Source organism: Xiphias gladius, chromosome 23, assembly GCF_016859285.1.
Source record: "Xiphias gladius isolate SHS-SW01 ecotype Sanya breed wild chromosome 23, ASM1685928v1, whole genome shotgun sequence".
Classification (NCBI taxonomy): Eukaryota; Metazoa; Chordata; class Actinopteri; order Istiophoriformes; family Xiphiidae; genus Xiphias; species Xiphias gladius.
Genome location: NC_053422.1, coordinates 9033461 through 9050036, shown reverse-complemented (window position 1 = coordinate 9050036; position 16576 = coordinate 9033461). Strand labels below are relative to the sequence as shown.

At 39.2% G+C, this 16576-nt stretch overlaps 1 protein-coding gene across 3 annotated transcripts in view; it reads right to left on the bottom strand.

Moving 5' to 3' along the window:
* rab28 (RAB28, member RAS oncogene family) overlaps positions 1 to 14801 on the bottom strand; it is a 31742-nt gene extending 16941 nt beyond the window's left edge. For 2 of the 3 annotated variants that reach the window (XM_040120744.1, XM_040120743.1), the window contains exons 1-4: positions 14337 to 14801; positions 7784 to 7880; positions 4780 to 4868; positions 2508 to 2637 (exon numbers count right to left, since the gene is read on the bottom strand). In XM_040120744.1, the coding sequence (XP_039976678.1) occupies positions 2508 to 2637; positions 4780 to 4868; positions 7784 to 7880; positions 14337 to 14411 (391 nt within the window). In that variant the 5' untranslated portion in view covers positions 14412 to 14801. Of the gene's footprint in view, positions 1 to 2507; positions 2638 to 4779; positions 4869 to 7783; positions 7881 to 9470; positions 9569 to 14336 lie in introns of those variants that run through there. The other variant, XM_040120745.1, reaches the window with a different exon arrangement.
* Positions 14802 to 16576: the final 1775 nt, after the last annotated feature.

Below are 16576 nucleotides of genomic sequence, written 5' to 3'. Positions count from 1 at the left end.
ACAGCACTTATTACTCTACAAAAAATGAAACACTCGAGGGGTGAAGGAGATGAATGCACAACAAGCCAATATCTCTCTTGAGAGGTACCAGTGTACCATACGGTGTTACACTGGGCTGCACTTTAATAAACAGTTATAGAATGTTTAAACAGACCAAGAGCTTAGCATTCTTCCATTACCCATGTGTTCCCAGAGACTCCACAAGTGTGTCGCTTTACCTAAGTACATGTTTCTGTGCACAACTCTGAGTGTCTGTGTGTGCGTGTGCATGCCTCTGCATAAATAATTGTGTGCGCATATGTGTGCCCTCAATAAAAGATTTCATTGGCTTCCTCTCTGAATTGTTACAAGTGGTGCCATTATTTAACACAAGGCTCTGGGCAGCATGTAGAGGGCATGGGGGTGCAGCATAGTGGTTCTTAACAAGCACACTTAACCCCAGCCGGCCACGCTAAGCCAAAGAAAGGAAAGGTTGTTTCCCAGCAGTGACATGGCACAGGAGGGCAGTCAGGGCAGGGTAAGGAGAGGAGGCGACAGCATCATTAATGAACCAGTCTGGTCCATAGGCTCAATTACAAGTACACAGGGTAAAGAAGACAGTGTTCAAATTAAACTAGAAATTGCTTTCTAGTTTAATTTGAACACGAGGTAATTCAGGAAATATGAGCTCAATGCATATAGCAGCACATGTACTGTTAATAAGAAAAACAGAGCTACATTTGATTGCAGTCTACATGCTGACTTTATGTTAAAAATGAACATTAAAATGTTACAATACTGTATCAGATCTTTTAGTATATTGGAAAAAACCTTTCAGCTGTATATGTACAACTCTGTCTGATCTAACCGGCAACTAAATGCGCATGCCACGTACAGCCAGTGTTCACCTTAAGTTTATCCAAGTTTAAACACTAAAAACTCTGATTTGTGAAACACCGCAATCTCCCCTTAGACAAGCCTTTACAGAGACATAAATCTGTAGTGTTTTTATAAGCTCCTTGTTATGTCTGTACTTCTATTTCGGTTGTCACAAACATGTTGCGTCAAGCAGTCCAACATCATGGGAACCATTTAAAAGAAATCTAAACTCCGTTCCCAAAAGAATGATGTCTAGTCATATGTTCGGCGTATTGTTCGTTTGATCCAAGTATTCAAGTTGGAGAAAAAACAAAAATCCTATGATACTTAAAAAGGTTAGAAGTTCTTCAGCAAAAAAAAAAAAAAAAAACCTCAGATAAGCTGTGGAGTGGAAAAGTAAAATAAAAATGTAGGTGTGGACATTTCTAACTAGATAACTACACTAACTTTCTTCAGGCTCCCTGAAAAAAAAAAAAGGAGTCAATGGGAGGGCCCTGGGATTCATAAAGTCTCACAAGGTAATTGATTGCTCCTAGCGGAGCAATCTGTGTGGGATTTTGTTTTTCTTTTTTCAGCCTATAGGAACAGAAAAAACACACACTGGCCATTCTCACCAATAGAGCCATTAGTGAGAGAGTGACTGTGCGAGTGTCGGGGTGAGGAGCCTGACAGCGGGATGTACACTACTTAAATATTACAGTACACACACTCACCCACATACCCAAAACCTAGCCTAAATACAGAGGCGCCCACGGTTAAAGCCAGGGCATTAGGAGATGCAACGGATGCGAAGACAAGAGAATCTGCTCTAGACAGGCGAATTAAACCGTGACCTATGGTCCCCGTTGAGTAACATTAGCGAGAGCTTCCTGTGTGCAGGCACCACTATGTTGACCGTTCATCATCGCCCGGGAAGGTGGACAGTCACAATTACACACACACACACACACACACACACACACACACACACACACACACACACACACACACTCTGACGCCTCACTTTACAATAACACGGCGGCAGCCATGACTCCACATCTGTCAAGGGGATGTTTAAAAAGAGTCCTCATTATTACTCTTTATTTTGGAGATGGGTGGATGGGTGCAGGCTGATAGGAGGAGAGCCGTCTGGTTAACGTCGAGTTCCTCTCCTTAACCAACGACTCTGGACAGGAGCGCAGCTCGGACTGGGGGGGCCAGACGGATACTGACTAGGAGGGAGGAGGGCACAGATAAGCGGTGCCCCAGGTCCATCTGGGGTAGGTTTATCCCGGGGATCTTAAATCATCATCCGTCACTCCCAAGAGTTCACAAACATCAGCTCTCCCATTGCTCCGAAACCTCACTCTCTTATCAACTGGCTTATCACACCGATCAGTTATCTGGTGCTCTAACAAACACGTCTGCTACCATCAAACACTCACTCCTCCGAATACAAACACAGACACGCAAAATGAAAAATATGTCAGGCTGACATGAATAGAGGAAAACTTTCTTCATTTGCTGCTACTCAGTAGAAATGAAAATAAAGTTCCCTCCAAACTTGATAGGCTACACCTACATTTTTTCAAAGCACTGTATTGCTTCTTCCCTGCTGAAAAACAGGGGATTTATGTGTGTTTGTGCATTTATGTATGTGTAATACTCACTTTTGTTCCCAACCAATGAGACAACAGGCTGGATATCAGATTCCTCATTGGCCTTCTTCACCATGCTAAACCAATCCTCCAGATTCTCAAAGCTGTGGTAGTTAGTAATGTCGTACACCAGGAGAACACCCTGAATTGAAAAAAAGGCAGAGAAACAATGTTGAACAAAGTCATTGCGCTCTCATTTGAGCACCTCACATTTACAATCATCCACTGGTAAGTTATGCACGTGAGTACACAGGTTAATTTCATATTCATTCAACTCATATTCATTCATATTAACATGAGTAATATTGAGTGAGCATGGGAACAGTAGGTGGCACTGCTCCTCTTTTTAGAGTAGGGGACAGATTCACATAGAAGGGGACCCACTCACTTACTCACACATAATCTGAGGTAGGTTTAGTACAATTATGATCTAAGCAAGAGCGTGTGAATTCACATGGATCTGTTTTAAAATGAAACTAGAGGTTTGCACATAAACAACTCCCAGATTTGTAAGCACACTCCAAATTTCAGTGCAGAATAGAGGTCAGGGTTGGTTATCTACTGTCTGAGCTAATGAATGAAGGCTGTCTGCCTAGAGACATTTTCCTCCTCCCCAAGTAATCCTCAACACTGTATGCACTACAGAAACAGTCATGCAACAACAACCAGAGCCATGTTTGAGCAAACACTCCAGGAGGAGCTGTTTACATGGACATATAAAATAATCAAAGAGTAAACACAGATACAAGAAATGTTGGCATGATTCAGGTTAAATAATCTCATAGCTTAACTATCTGCTATCACTACTTCAAATTTCTGCTATTTCTAAAGAACTGGAAATGAACGTGAGCCAAAGTAAATGTCTCTACTTTTACTGCATGATGCAACACGACTGAAAGGGTGTCTGTTGCTTTTTGTTCGGCAGACACACACTGTCACAACACGCAAGGTCGGTGACGACAGCTTACGTCTCCGATAATTACGGCGAGTCTCTCCGAAACAGCCATGATTGATTACAGGACACACAGTGATGAACAATAGGTGTGAAAGTTCCATACAGCACTGACGAGAAACTTCCCAAGCAAAGTATAGTAATATGGCAACGATGTACAACATTTTGCTTGTGAAGGAAAGAGACAGTAAAGGAAGTGTTGCAGACATGGATAATATACAAACTGCTAGGGCACAGTTTTAGAGCAGTGCACAAAAAACGCCAAAAAAACATGTCAATTTCACTATTTTTAAAAGCCAAGTAGATTCACGGAATGGAAAAGAACTTCCAATTAATGTTTGTCTAGCTTCTATAGACAAACACGACTGAAGTGTACTTGCATTTAGCTGGAATATGGTGACAAGTTTCCTGCCTGCCTTGTGCTGCAGTGTGGGTTGTGAATTAGACAAAACACGGTCTTTAAGAAGGCCTATTCAAACAAGACATTCTGGAGGTGACAGATAGCACTCGTCTATCGTAACATGGCTACCCGTGGACGCTGATGTTGCTCGCACACTATAGAAAGCACTAACACAAATTACAGCGTTCGCGCAAAGCTCTGCTGTCATTTTTTAATCAGCACATTGTTCCGTTTCCTGAAGGACAAGCATTAAATGAGAGGTGATTGAAATAGATCATTTAGTAACCTATTTTCCCCTCTATTTTTTCATGTATGAGCTGAGAACTATCAAACATTGGGCATTACTGAGGCTAAACGTTAAATAATTTGTGTTTAAAAATCTTTAAAGTTTAATTAAATTTGGATACATTCACAAATTGGGAGTAATAACAGTGTACATTTTTAAGAATGTAATTTTTGCATATTTCTATTGCTAACAGTTTTGACCTACAGTGTGCGGTATTATCAACATGTGTTCAGTCTGACAGAGAACAAAAATACACTGATTTTTAAAGCTCTATTGACCTGCTACGCCCACTGTGAATCCAAATGACAGTTTATTGAGATTTGGCTTAATAGGGAGGGAGTCACAGGCTCTGAATGAAGCCGCCAAAGCTGTAATAATAAGTCTGACCAAAGCCACCAATACAGGACTCTTAGGGAATTGGACTTTGTTTCCTATGACTTTCTCACCATAGTCACAAGCATCTATAACATTTGGTTTATACATTTAAAAAAAAAAATTCCCATCCTTCCTGAGGTTGATGGAGTCACACAAGTGTGTCTATTTGCTTCATGTTCGAGGAATAAAAGACTAAATAGATGCACATGTGTTTTTTAGGCAGAATAAAAAGTAGCAACAGAAGATTAACTTTGAATTTGTGTTAACTTACATGAGCTCCGTATACATATTTATCAAGCATTTTCCCTCCTAACGTTTGGCCTCCAATGTCCCACACCTGCAGGGTCACGTTCAAATTGCCTGCAGTGGAGAAAAGAGACAGAAGTATCCTCAATATGAAATAGAACTGACATTTAAATGATAAAAAATATTTACAAATCAGTTCAATAGAGGGGATATAGATGTTTAAGAGATTCTATTCCTACTGTTGTTTTCTTAAAAATATTTTTGTCTGATAATCAATTAAATTTAAATCAAATTTAAAATGGGGCAAAAAATTGATAATGCTGCAATTTGTGGGTTTCCATTCTGGATGTTTTGTACTTTTTAATCATTAACTTGTTTGTTTTAACAAAGCTCACAATCCAAGGAAATAACTAGTCAGCTGTAACTGGACCCCGTGTTTTGGGTGAGCAACTTCTATAATAGAAGTCCACGTTGTCGATATACATAATGGAAACAATAAATTGGCAATTAATCTTTCATGCTAAGCCCTCTTGCCTGGCAGGTTACCCACACCTCACATCCAAGAATATCCAGCTCAGAGATTGAGGGGGATGAATAGGTACGCTTACCCTCTAATTTAAACATTTTCAATACTCTGGCAGTAAAAAAAATGACTTCTTATTAGCCTGGGAAGAGCTGTTTGCATTGTGCCGTTTCCTGCCAAGTTAGGAAAGTGAGGAGAATTATGTGCTGTTAAGGAAAATAGTAATAATTAAACACAAAATAAGAGGAAAAGAAGATTCTTGTCCTTACGCCTGTGGAAAGAGTATGAAGGAGTGAATGAGAGGGGGAGAGAGAAAGACGGGCACAAAAACCAAATCCAAATAAATATTTTCTTCCTCTGGAAAATGAAAGGGGTGGTTGAAAAAAAAAAATGTCAAAAAAAGAGGAGGAGGGAGGACCAGACAGCGAGGAGTTTATGTTGGTGTGATGAGGGCCCTGCGCTGGGCTGGAGCGGCGATGGGGAGCAGAGCATACACTCTAGACACGGCTGGACGACTCAACCCCTTCATAAGTCCCCTTTTTAAAGCAAGGGAAGGAAATGCTGAGGTTCACAGTCACTACATCTAGACTATACAGTGTCAATGTAAAGCCACACTGAGGAGTGCAATGAATAACGGTTAAAGAGCCATCTTCACCCATCCTCAGACACTAGCTTTATTTATGTTTCAGATATTCACGCTGACTCAACAACACTGACATTCTTCTGCTCGCACTTTGCAAGAAGTAGAAACTGCACTTGTGAGCCCAATAGACAATCTGTAATACTCATAATAAGGTCAGAAAAAAGAGCATGTTGATAAGATAATTTTTTTCTTAGTGTGACATGAAAGTTGACGCAGAGAAAGCAGCTTCTGAAAGTTTGAGTTTGACAGAATTTATCAAGTAAATTTCACCTCTAGTCAGTTCCCTTCACCGCCTGTACCTCATTGGTTTGGCAGGGACATCTGGAAGAGGTATTGTTATAAAAAGCACACACAGAGGAGGCTGTTGTGTGCCAGTCGGCCTTGCCTCACCTCTCCCTGCGTTGGAAAGTGTACATTAAGTTTGACAAGCTGGGCCTTCATGGAGAGAGGGGCCAACACTGGCTATAGGCTACTCTCCCCCCTGCTGCAAAAGACCCTTACAGCCCCATAGAGATCCAGAGAGCCACACAACCTCTCCAATACAAGACAGGCTGGGGGTCGTAACAAAGTTTGGGACCACCCAGCTCGCTGAGCCACCCTCCTCTTCATCAGCTCATCAACACCCAATTCCCCAGAAAATGGGCCTTTTAACAACTCCGGTGTTGGACCTTGTGTTGTTGCTGCCTCAGTAATACAGATGTACGTACACTACATTTAAACAAAGCTTACAGTTTAACGCTTGATAGATCAGTGATTATTTCAGGAAAGAAACTTACTGGAAAGAGAAGTCAAACGATTAACAGCATTTGTTCAAGTTCGTTTTAAGAAGCTGAGCCCAGCCTGTGCTTTTAGTTGGCTCTTTCATTCTGACTCCACCACAACATTTTTGGGGGTTTAGTTCTCCTAAGTCTCATAAGCTGAAACTGACACAAAATCAAAATAGAATCCTTCAGCCAACTCACAAATCAGCATAACTTTTACTTTTAGCACTTAATTTGCCCTTGCTTAATGTTGTTTTATTAGTAATGAAAGAATGGAGCCACTTTGCAGATTTCTGGAGCTTAGGCCTTGGCAGAATTTGAGAAATGCCATTTAAAATGCTGAAAATCCCCATTTCACGTGGTAGGAAGTAAAAATGGAGTCTAAATATAGCATTAGTCAATAAACATTTAAACAGATCTAAGGCGGATACAGAGTGTGGCTTTATTTCTGCGGGTTCAACATAAACAAATAATAACATGAATGTTTTATGTGGTGCAGGACAAAGATCAGTTGAACGTGGGGATCAGTGATATGGATATAAAATATTAATGTATTTACTCTGTACTGTGCCCACAGAATTATGAGCAAGGTTCGCCCGTTTGGACATAAGCTGTTCATTGGCCTTGTGAAGTCAAAAAAAAGTGGGCTGTTTGCTCTGGAGAGAAGCGCTTTCAGAGTGAATAACCCTGAGAAGTGGCAGACACTCTACAATGAGGAGCTACCAGAAAAGACACATTCAGCTCCTGAGTTAACCTGAAGAATAAACGCTGCCTGGAAATGGCAGTTCAAGAAAATATGAGAAATAAAAATATGACAGAAAGCGATGGTGGAACAACAGGCCTCTTTGTTAGAATTTCTGTGAATATCCTGGGTCTTTTTAACACTGATACACACAAACATCTAAAACCTTAAGGTTGATATTAAAGTATTACAAACAACCGCTAACAGTCAAGCCAGTCTGTCTAAATACAATCTTGCAAAATACATAGCCTCAGTATTTTATTGAATTAACAAGTCTGCAGTCTGCAGCTATGTGCTTTTGCAACACGCGCAAGTCTTTGAACACGCGAACACTCCCTAAAGATTATGAAGGTGTCTCACCTGGAAGGCTTATTCTCTTCAGAAAGAAATCCAGGCCGATGGTTTGTTTGTACTGCTTCCCAAAGGCCTCCTGTGCAAACCTTGTGGCGAGTGATGTCTGAAACAGAGAGACAAAGGGGGAGACACAGAAAATGAGTGCCAGAACACCTCTGCACCAATCAACAGGAGTGAAGAAATCTCACTTCAAGTAAAATGTTTTGAAAAGAAAATGCTTTCAGGATAAAGGAGAAACCTTGATTCTTTGCATAGTATTTACTTAATAAACAATATTCAAACATATATGTATAACATAATAACCAGATGAATATCATAGCATGGCCCAGAGCAAAATGCAAGATTCTGCAAAACTCCTTCCAGAGAAAATATACAGTATATTAAAGAACTTCCTGAAAAAGTTAAATTTCAGTCCTGAGCAGAAGTAGAAAAACTTTGATTTCATTCACACTGACCAAGTGCCAAACTAAGCTTTTTACAATATTTTATTTTCTAATATTTCTAAAAAATACAAGGGTATAATTTATCATATCACACCACTAGCATATAGCCATAACTCTTAGGCGATGTAACCTAGAAATATGCTCTGCAGGACATTTATTTCATCATTCCCAGTCCATTTTAAGCACCTTCAAAAACTTTGTGATTGACTTGAAGGTACGCTGATGTAATTGTCTGCCCCCTCCGCCGTCTCACTACTCAGCCACAGTTGTGACAGTGAAAATCAACGTGAATTACAAAAACAGGTGTCGGAGTATGTGTCATGTCTCCAGACTGCAGACCTAATAATTGCCACAAATTATAAAACCTCCATCACTGTCACTGTTGTGTTTGAGGAGGAAAAAAAATAGCATGTTATGGGGCTCTCCTGAAATCCATGGGAATTCATAGCACAGGCTTGACATGCCAAGTTTAATTCATTTTGATGGATGACGATAGGAAAAAAATGCTGAAGCTGAAGTGCTGAATGTCTATTAGCTATCTTTAGAGCAGTGTGCTTACATAAACACAACAGAGAAGTGAAGCAATGGGATTCCCTGAGTGTTCATGTGGCAGCAAATGCATTTTAATGTGGTACTTGACAATCATTAAGGGTTAGAGGATTTAAAGCTAAATTCTTTCTTTCAGTCCACTAAGCTTTCACTTGAGCCTGTGCCCTTATCTTCCTACTATTCATGCGCAGAAGGTTTAGGTTTAGCCAAATAATGTTTCAAATAAGACTGGATTTCTTTCAAATTACTCCAGGGAAGGCAAAGTGTAATATAATTAAGAAGCCCCTTATCATGGTTTACCCAAATCTTGTTCAAGTAAACAAGTCTGTTTTGCTTTCTTGAGGTACTGATTTGCGATGCTACTTTTAATATAAAATAGCTATGTTTGTCCCATCTTGGATTTTTAAATGTAATCTTTTAGTTAATCCTATTTAATATGTAATCCTGACGTTTGCCAATGGCTTTCTTGATAAACATGTCCTTGGAGGTGCATAATAAAGTTTTATCCACCTAAGTTCGCTACCCTACAAACTTTTTTAGTCACAGCCTGCAGAGCATGTCACAGGCTCAAGAGTGACTGAAAAATTACTGGAGGTGACTGACGCAACAAGGAGAAAATCGGCCATTTAAGTAGCCCAAACAATCACTGACAACACAGGAATAACAAGCTTGGACAGCAAAAATGTATTCCACATGCTCACGTTGGCCCAGTCGGCCATTTGTCTTGGCATTCCAGTAGCTTGGCTCTCCTCCTTCAACGTAGACCTTTTTTTCCACCGTACAACTGGAACTAACCAGCGAATGTAAAAGCTGGCGTAATCCTGACACTCAAACAGAGAAAAGCACAGGGTCACCAATGATACCAGTGCCGGGAAATGGGGGAAGTTCTACTGAAACACGAAACTGAGAGCGAGGGAAAAAAAATATGGCAAGCTGACTATGTCCATGTGATGCAACTCATATGAGAGAGGCCATGCATTTTTGCAGCATGGTATCAGGACTGGCTATTTATTCTTCTTAAACAGTCATGACAGATAAATGTTTTTATTCTGATGAAGAGTTTGACTGTAAAGAACATTGCTGGGATACAGTATACATTAATGTACAGGACCTGTACCTAAAGACTCCTGTTTACCCTATGGGTCAGAGAATCGCAAAGAGTCAGAAAAAAATGAGTGACTTATAACTCTGGTTGAAAAATAGACCTGTGTATAAGTTAGGCGCAGCGCCTTAAGAGCCTGGCTAAATGTGAGCCACCATATTTTAAAAACATCTCGCTCAGGTGGACAAGCCTTCCCACATCTCCCTATATTTCTGAATGGACAACCAACCACAAGCAAAAATACCACCGAAAATGCTGTCCAAGAAAAACTGATCCGATTGCAATTTGCTGAGCAAATTGACATTAATAAGGGGGGAAACGGCATTCAAGATGTCAGTCAGTGGTGCCTACTCAAAATGGGGGGCAGGGCTCCCGTTTTCTGCCCAAAACAGACAAGCAGGTAAGTCATTCAGACAGTGACGAGTTGACACCTGGCAGCAGTGTGAGGAGGGTTATTAATGTAGCGTATCTACTGGGAACTGAGTTGTGTGTGTTCTCTGCACCCTCCCTCCCTCCTACCCACCCCAAAAAGAAAATGTCGACTTTCCAGAATGAGAACATTCATTTTTCTCATTGGGTCTCACTATTACTGCTACATTCATTTTCTTTCTCCCAGAGGAAGGAGAGATTAGTTACGAAAGGGGACGTGTAGCTGAGAAGCACTTGACGTCCCTCCCTTACATTCAGACTCATTCATCCGGGGACTGGATATGCAGTGAAGAAGAAACGTGGCTAAAATTGTCATGACAATGTTCTTGCTTTGCTGCAAATAATTGTTTACTATGACTAGGGAAAAAACTCCACTGTTGTGGATGTAAGTAAGAGCTTTTCAATCTACATCTTTTATATTATTATAATTAACATACTGCAGGATACAGTTCAGTGGTTGTGAAAGGGAACCGGGACTAACAGCAATCCATGAGATCACCCTAGGGCATTGAGTTGATTTAACAAAGACAGAGACAATGCAGTAAGAAAAAGGTATATTTGCTCACAGTTCAGACATACATAAAGCAAAGTTTTCATACACGAATCCCTTCCCAGTGTTATTTTATTCAATCAAATGACAAAATAGTAACATCTCTCATAAGAGTTGTCCAGACATAATTTTCTTAAATGTAGCCTCACCCTGGAGCCAAATGCATACAGGTTTCCTCGGCCAGGAGAAGAGAGGTATACTGATGGAAAACATCCTCCAGCTGCAAGACTGGCTAAGCAAACTGTAGCCTTCCTTTATCAATTATCATAATCAGTGTAATACTGTACAGTACTGTGCAGTGCAGTGTTTTACCCTGAGTTCACTGAGCAGCAGCAGCAGCCCAGAGAAGTAAAACAAATGCAGGGACTGTGAAAATTCATCATCCAACTATACGTCCTACTCAAAACAATTACAAGAAGCATTTCATTTAAACAAACTATTCTAAAAGGGAAATGTTATGTGATGCTATGATATGTGTTTTCCTCAGATGTGTTACTTATTGTCTGTGCAATTTGGGTATAGAATTCTGAATTTAGATGGCTGATGGATGCAGGGCTAGGGCAAGCTATTGAAAATCAGTATGCCTACTTGATATAATAACCATTAGCCCTACACATACATGGGCTTCCTAGCAATAATTTAAGCAGGCACCTTTGGATAAGTAACCAAAATTAAAATGGCAGATAAAAGCAAAATCAAATAACAACATATAATTTCTTCACAGTGTAAGCCTATGGGCTCAGCTACTATAAAACACAGCACCACAGGCAAATAGCCCACAACTACGTTCAATAGCACATGCAACATGGATTAAGGGCTGGGTAGACTTAATAGGTTTAAAACAACGGATTGGTGCCAGATTTAAGTCCATTATGCTATCTTTGAGAGGGAATCGGAACTACAGATGTCCATCAACTTTGTAAAACACGCCACTGGATTTACAGGATTGACCTGAAATTGATAAAAAAAAGTTTTTTGTGTGTGATTTAGATAAAAAGTAGCTCTTGTATTTCATGATTAGTTAGTTAGTTGCTTTAGCATGCAGTCATTAGAATGTGTGATTGATACTGAGTTATTTAAATTAGAGTGTTATTGTTATTGTAATGTTATTCATCTGTCTATTATGTAGAGCTTGGGTTAAGGGTTTTCTTATATCTTGTCATTCTATACTCTCTCTTATCAAACATTCAATTACCTGAAGCTCTGACTGAGATAAAAATCCCTTGACCTCATTTAGGCTATGCCCTACCCATGACCAACCCAAGATCAGTGTGAATGAGTAACCTGAGGAAAACTATATTATTTAATATGTAAATTTACAAATGTACTTATACATCAGTTTCAAAGGACTTACTGGCAGCTCAGACTTGTGGTCAGGCATAATGTCAGATTTTTGTAATTAAATCATCGCACTGTTTTTGTATTATCTTATTTGTGCTAAAATGAGTTGCTTAACATTTGCTAGTTTAGCAAGTAACAAACTGTTACATTAATTAATTTCATGAAAAATAAATGGCTATTTAGCCACAGTAAAAGCCAGGGCTAGGCAATAAAAGGAATAAAATACAAAGTTTGCTGCAGACTGTTAGAATCTTTCACCTTACATGACTCTCACTGCAAATGTTTATTAAGCTGCAAGTTCCCAAGTGAAAGCTTGTCAACCTCCATCCATCATATGGACTTTTTCCCCATAATCTTATGAGTCTGAGTGTCTCCTCTTGTTGGTTAAAACTTACACAACCAATCCAACCTGTTGAATTAAGGTAAGGTTACCAACACAGGAAGTCCTGCAAACAATTCCTTATATCGGTCTGTATAAAAGAAAGGTTTTATGTAAAACAGCACATTTAGAATGGCTGTAATGATCAGTCACTCACCATTTTGACAAAAGTAAGGGTCTATCATTACTCCTTTTTTAAAAAAAAAAAATGGTAATTAATAAAAAAAATAACCTCTCCTTGTCAATCCTTAGTGCCATTAAATAACCCTCATATTAATCCACATAAGGTTTCCAATGCTAATGAATATTTCTAAGTAGGAGTAAATTGCTGAGACAGAAGGAGTGAAACGCATATGTTCTGTTAAAAATTACATTAATAAAAACAGTGTCTGTGTGTTAGGCAAGTATCACAATTCAAGTATGTTGCACTGCTGATAGTGATAAGTCCCCCCCCTTTGCCAACTGTTAAGCATGGACATGTAAATATTATTATTTGGGTTTGTGTGGCAACCAGTGACACAGGAAACGTTGCATGGATATGGGGAAGAATGGATTCTACTAAATATCAGCAAATTCTGGATGCAAATGTCATGTAGTCAGTCAAGAAACTACAACAACATAACAGCACAATGATCCGAAGCAGACCTCAAAATCCACCATGAACCACTTCAAGAAGCACAAGCTGAGGCTTTTGGAATGGCCCTCATAGTCCTCTGACTTGAACATCACTGAAAATCTGTAACTCTGGATCTGTAAGATGTTGTCTATGTCGCTGCTGAACTGCGTTGCATTATACAGAGAGATGTTTCACAATACATTAAAATACAATACGCAATAAAATTCAATAGCACCACAAACTACAGCCTCCAAAATGATCATGAAGCTGAATCAACACCTCTCTAAAACAGTTTCAATGCAAACTGGACATTAGAACCTTTGTGAGGGAGGATTTACTGCAGGACTGCTGTTATAGACTCCCATTAGTTGTAGCTAGCTGTACTTAATACACCGCCCATTGAGTGTATATCAGTGACTGTTGGTGTGTATGTGTACAAATTACAACAATAAAAGATTGAACCATGAATTTCCAAATGAATAATAGAAAGCATTTGCAAGCTGTGATATCGATTAAAGGGGGGGTTACTTAGTACAGTTAGTAGCTAGCTCAAGCTTTTGCACATGCAACAATTGCCGTTTAATTTCTTTTTTTCTATTTTTTAACTTCGTGGCTTGTTTTTTGCTGTTTGCTACAGGGGTTGTATTTACTTATTTTCACTTCTAAAAAAAAAAAATCAAGAAAGTATGGACCCAGACAATATGAAATACATCAGTCACAGAGGACATTTTACTACTGGACGAGTACTTTTACTTTGTATACTTCAATTACGTTTAGCTGAAAACACTTTACCACTTAAGTAGTGGGGAATTGAATTCAGGACTTGTACTTGAAATTGAGTATTTTTACACAGACGGTACCTTTACAGAAGTAAAGGGTCTGAATACATCTTCCACCACTGTCTTGCTGTGATTGTTAGTCATTGATGTTGTTAGCTCCTAGCCGGCTTAGCTATATAAGCGTCGGTCGCCATGGTGACTGGGGAGCCCGTGCGAGCATCAGGATGAGCAACGCAGAGAGCAGGACACTAACTAAAACAGACAATAACACGCTAAAATCCTCTATGTGGAGAATGTATACTTGAAAACCTTTCTTCTTCAGTTGTGTTGTGTTCGTGTCAGATGCGAGTGTATGTATGTGATGGTCTCACCTTCCCACACGCACCGTCTCCAATCACAACAATTTTAAGCTGCCTGTCCTGGCTGTCGTCCTCCGAGTCCGACATGACGCTAAAGTTTGCACCGACTGGATCAGTGTGTAAATCCGAAATACTACAAAACTAGTCACCGGTTGCTCAATCTAGCTATCTGGATAATCACAGATGGATTAAAAGGGCGTCGAGTGTGCAAACCGACGCCATTTTGACTCTACCAACACAGGCTGCTGCTCCGGTCGGCGTGATCCACTCACACGCGGCCGCCGTGACGTCCACCGATTTTTTTCGTTTAAAACGAGGGTTACGAGCTACCGAAAAACGAGCCGTAGGTAACGGTTTGGCATTTCAGTTTGTAAATGTCTTCTTAATCGCCACGAAGACCTTCGCCTTTTCACGGGAAAATAGCAGAACCGGAAACCCAGTCACCGCTCGTGTGGTTGCGTCCCGGGTGTGTGACGCGTAGCAGTTGCCACGGTAACAGAGGTCAAAGTGAGTATATAAAAACATAGGAACCGCAAGAAAATAAAAATTTGAAAAAAAAGAAGTAAAAAAAAAAAAATAGGCCCAAAATTATCTGAATAAAAGTAACAAATCTTAAAAAAGTAAAATTTAAAGTAACTGTTTACTTTAGATACAATGTTATACTTCTACTCCACTAAACTCCGGGGGAAATGTTGTACTTTTGACTATTACTTAACAACTATAGTGCAGGATCAGAGTTTACACACAAAATATTATCTATTATCAGTTTATAAAATATGATGCATTGCTGTACATTACCAGCTTCACCTTGAACAGCTACAACATCACAATGCTGCTTATTTGTTAATGCAGCATTAACAATAATCCAATAAAATGATAATTTGCGTGAGGGGCCATTCTACGTGAGGAGTTGTTTTACTTTTGATACATATTACATATACATTTTGCTAATGGCAAGGCTGGATTAGCCTCCTAAGGGGTCCCCGGGTCAAAAATGTGTTGTTGGACCCCTATTGACATCCACTGTGCATGACCCTTTCATTATTTCCCCAGACACCCAGAAATCATCCAGTACTGTAGAGCAGAAATGATTAATTGATTAATAAAGTAATTGTCTGAAAGAAAAATAAAATGGCACCAATTTCAATTAATGATTAATCATCAGTCTTTTTTCAAGCAAATATGCTGGAAATTCACAAGTACCAGCTTCTAAAATGCTGCTTTTCTGGGATCCTAAACTCCACTTTTTTTTCAAGGAATTGACAAAAAGTGCAGTTTAAATATGTTAATTTGGACCTCAGGGAATAATGACGGGCTTTTTCTCCCTATTTTCTTTCCCTTTTTACACTGAACAATCAATCGATTATTAAAGAAAATAATTTTCAGACATACTGATAATGAAAATAATTGTCGGTTGCAACCTGAAAGTCTTCCTATTATGCTGCAACACTACCTTGCCCGAGGTTTTTGTGTGTGTAAATTATATGAAAAACAGAAACAATGGTAGCACTTTGATAAAACACAACTTTACAACAAGTGAGCAAAATATGAACTAAAACAATAAAGGTGTTAAAACTAAACTCTGATACAGAGTCCCTCTACAAGACCAGGCTGGAAGATGGAGCATGGAGACCTGTTGTAGTTAATAATGAACTTCAGTGCTGCAAATGTTTTTCTTTTTAAATTTAATTAATCAAATTATGTAGACAGAAATGATATGGACTGAACCTGAGGCTCTTGAGGCCCCTGTGGGTCTGTGGCCCCTGGACAATTGCCCGCTTTGGGCAATTGGTAATCCAGCCCTGGTTAATGGTCCCTAGTAACTTCAACTTTAATACGATTTTGAATGCAGGACTTTTACTAGTGATAGAATATTTTATACAATATTTTTTATAATGTGGTGTTACTGCTTTTACTTACATAAACGATCAGAATACTTCTTCTACAAGTGCCCTATTTAAAATTAGATTAGATATTAATTAGATATTAAATCCTGATCCCTTTTCTCTATTTTTTCTCTCTCTCTCACACACACACACACACACACACACACACACACACACACACACACACTTGCAAAGGATATCCTTTCATTTGAACCTAAATATACATATAATATATGTGTGTGTTCTCTGTGCATTATCTGGAATTCCTATCGACTGAGTATATGAATATATTTCTTCCATGAATAGACTAGTAGACAGAAATCTATTTAATATAATAATATTATATTAATATCATATTATTATAGT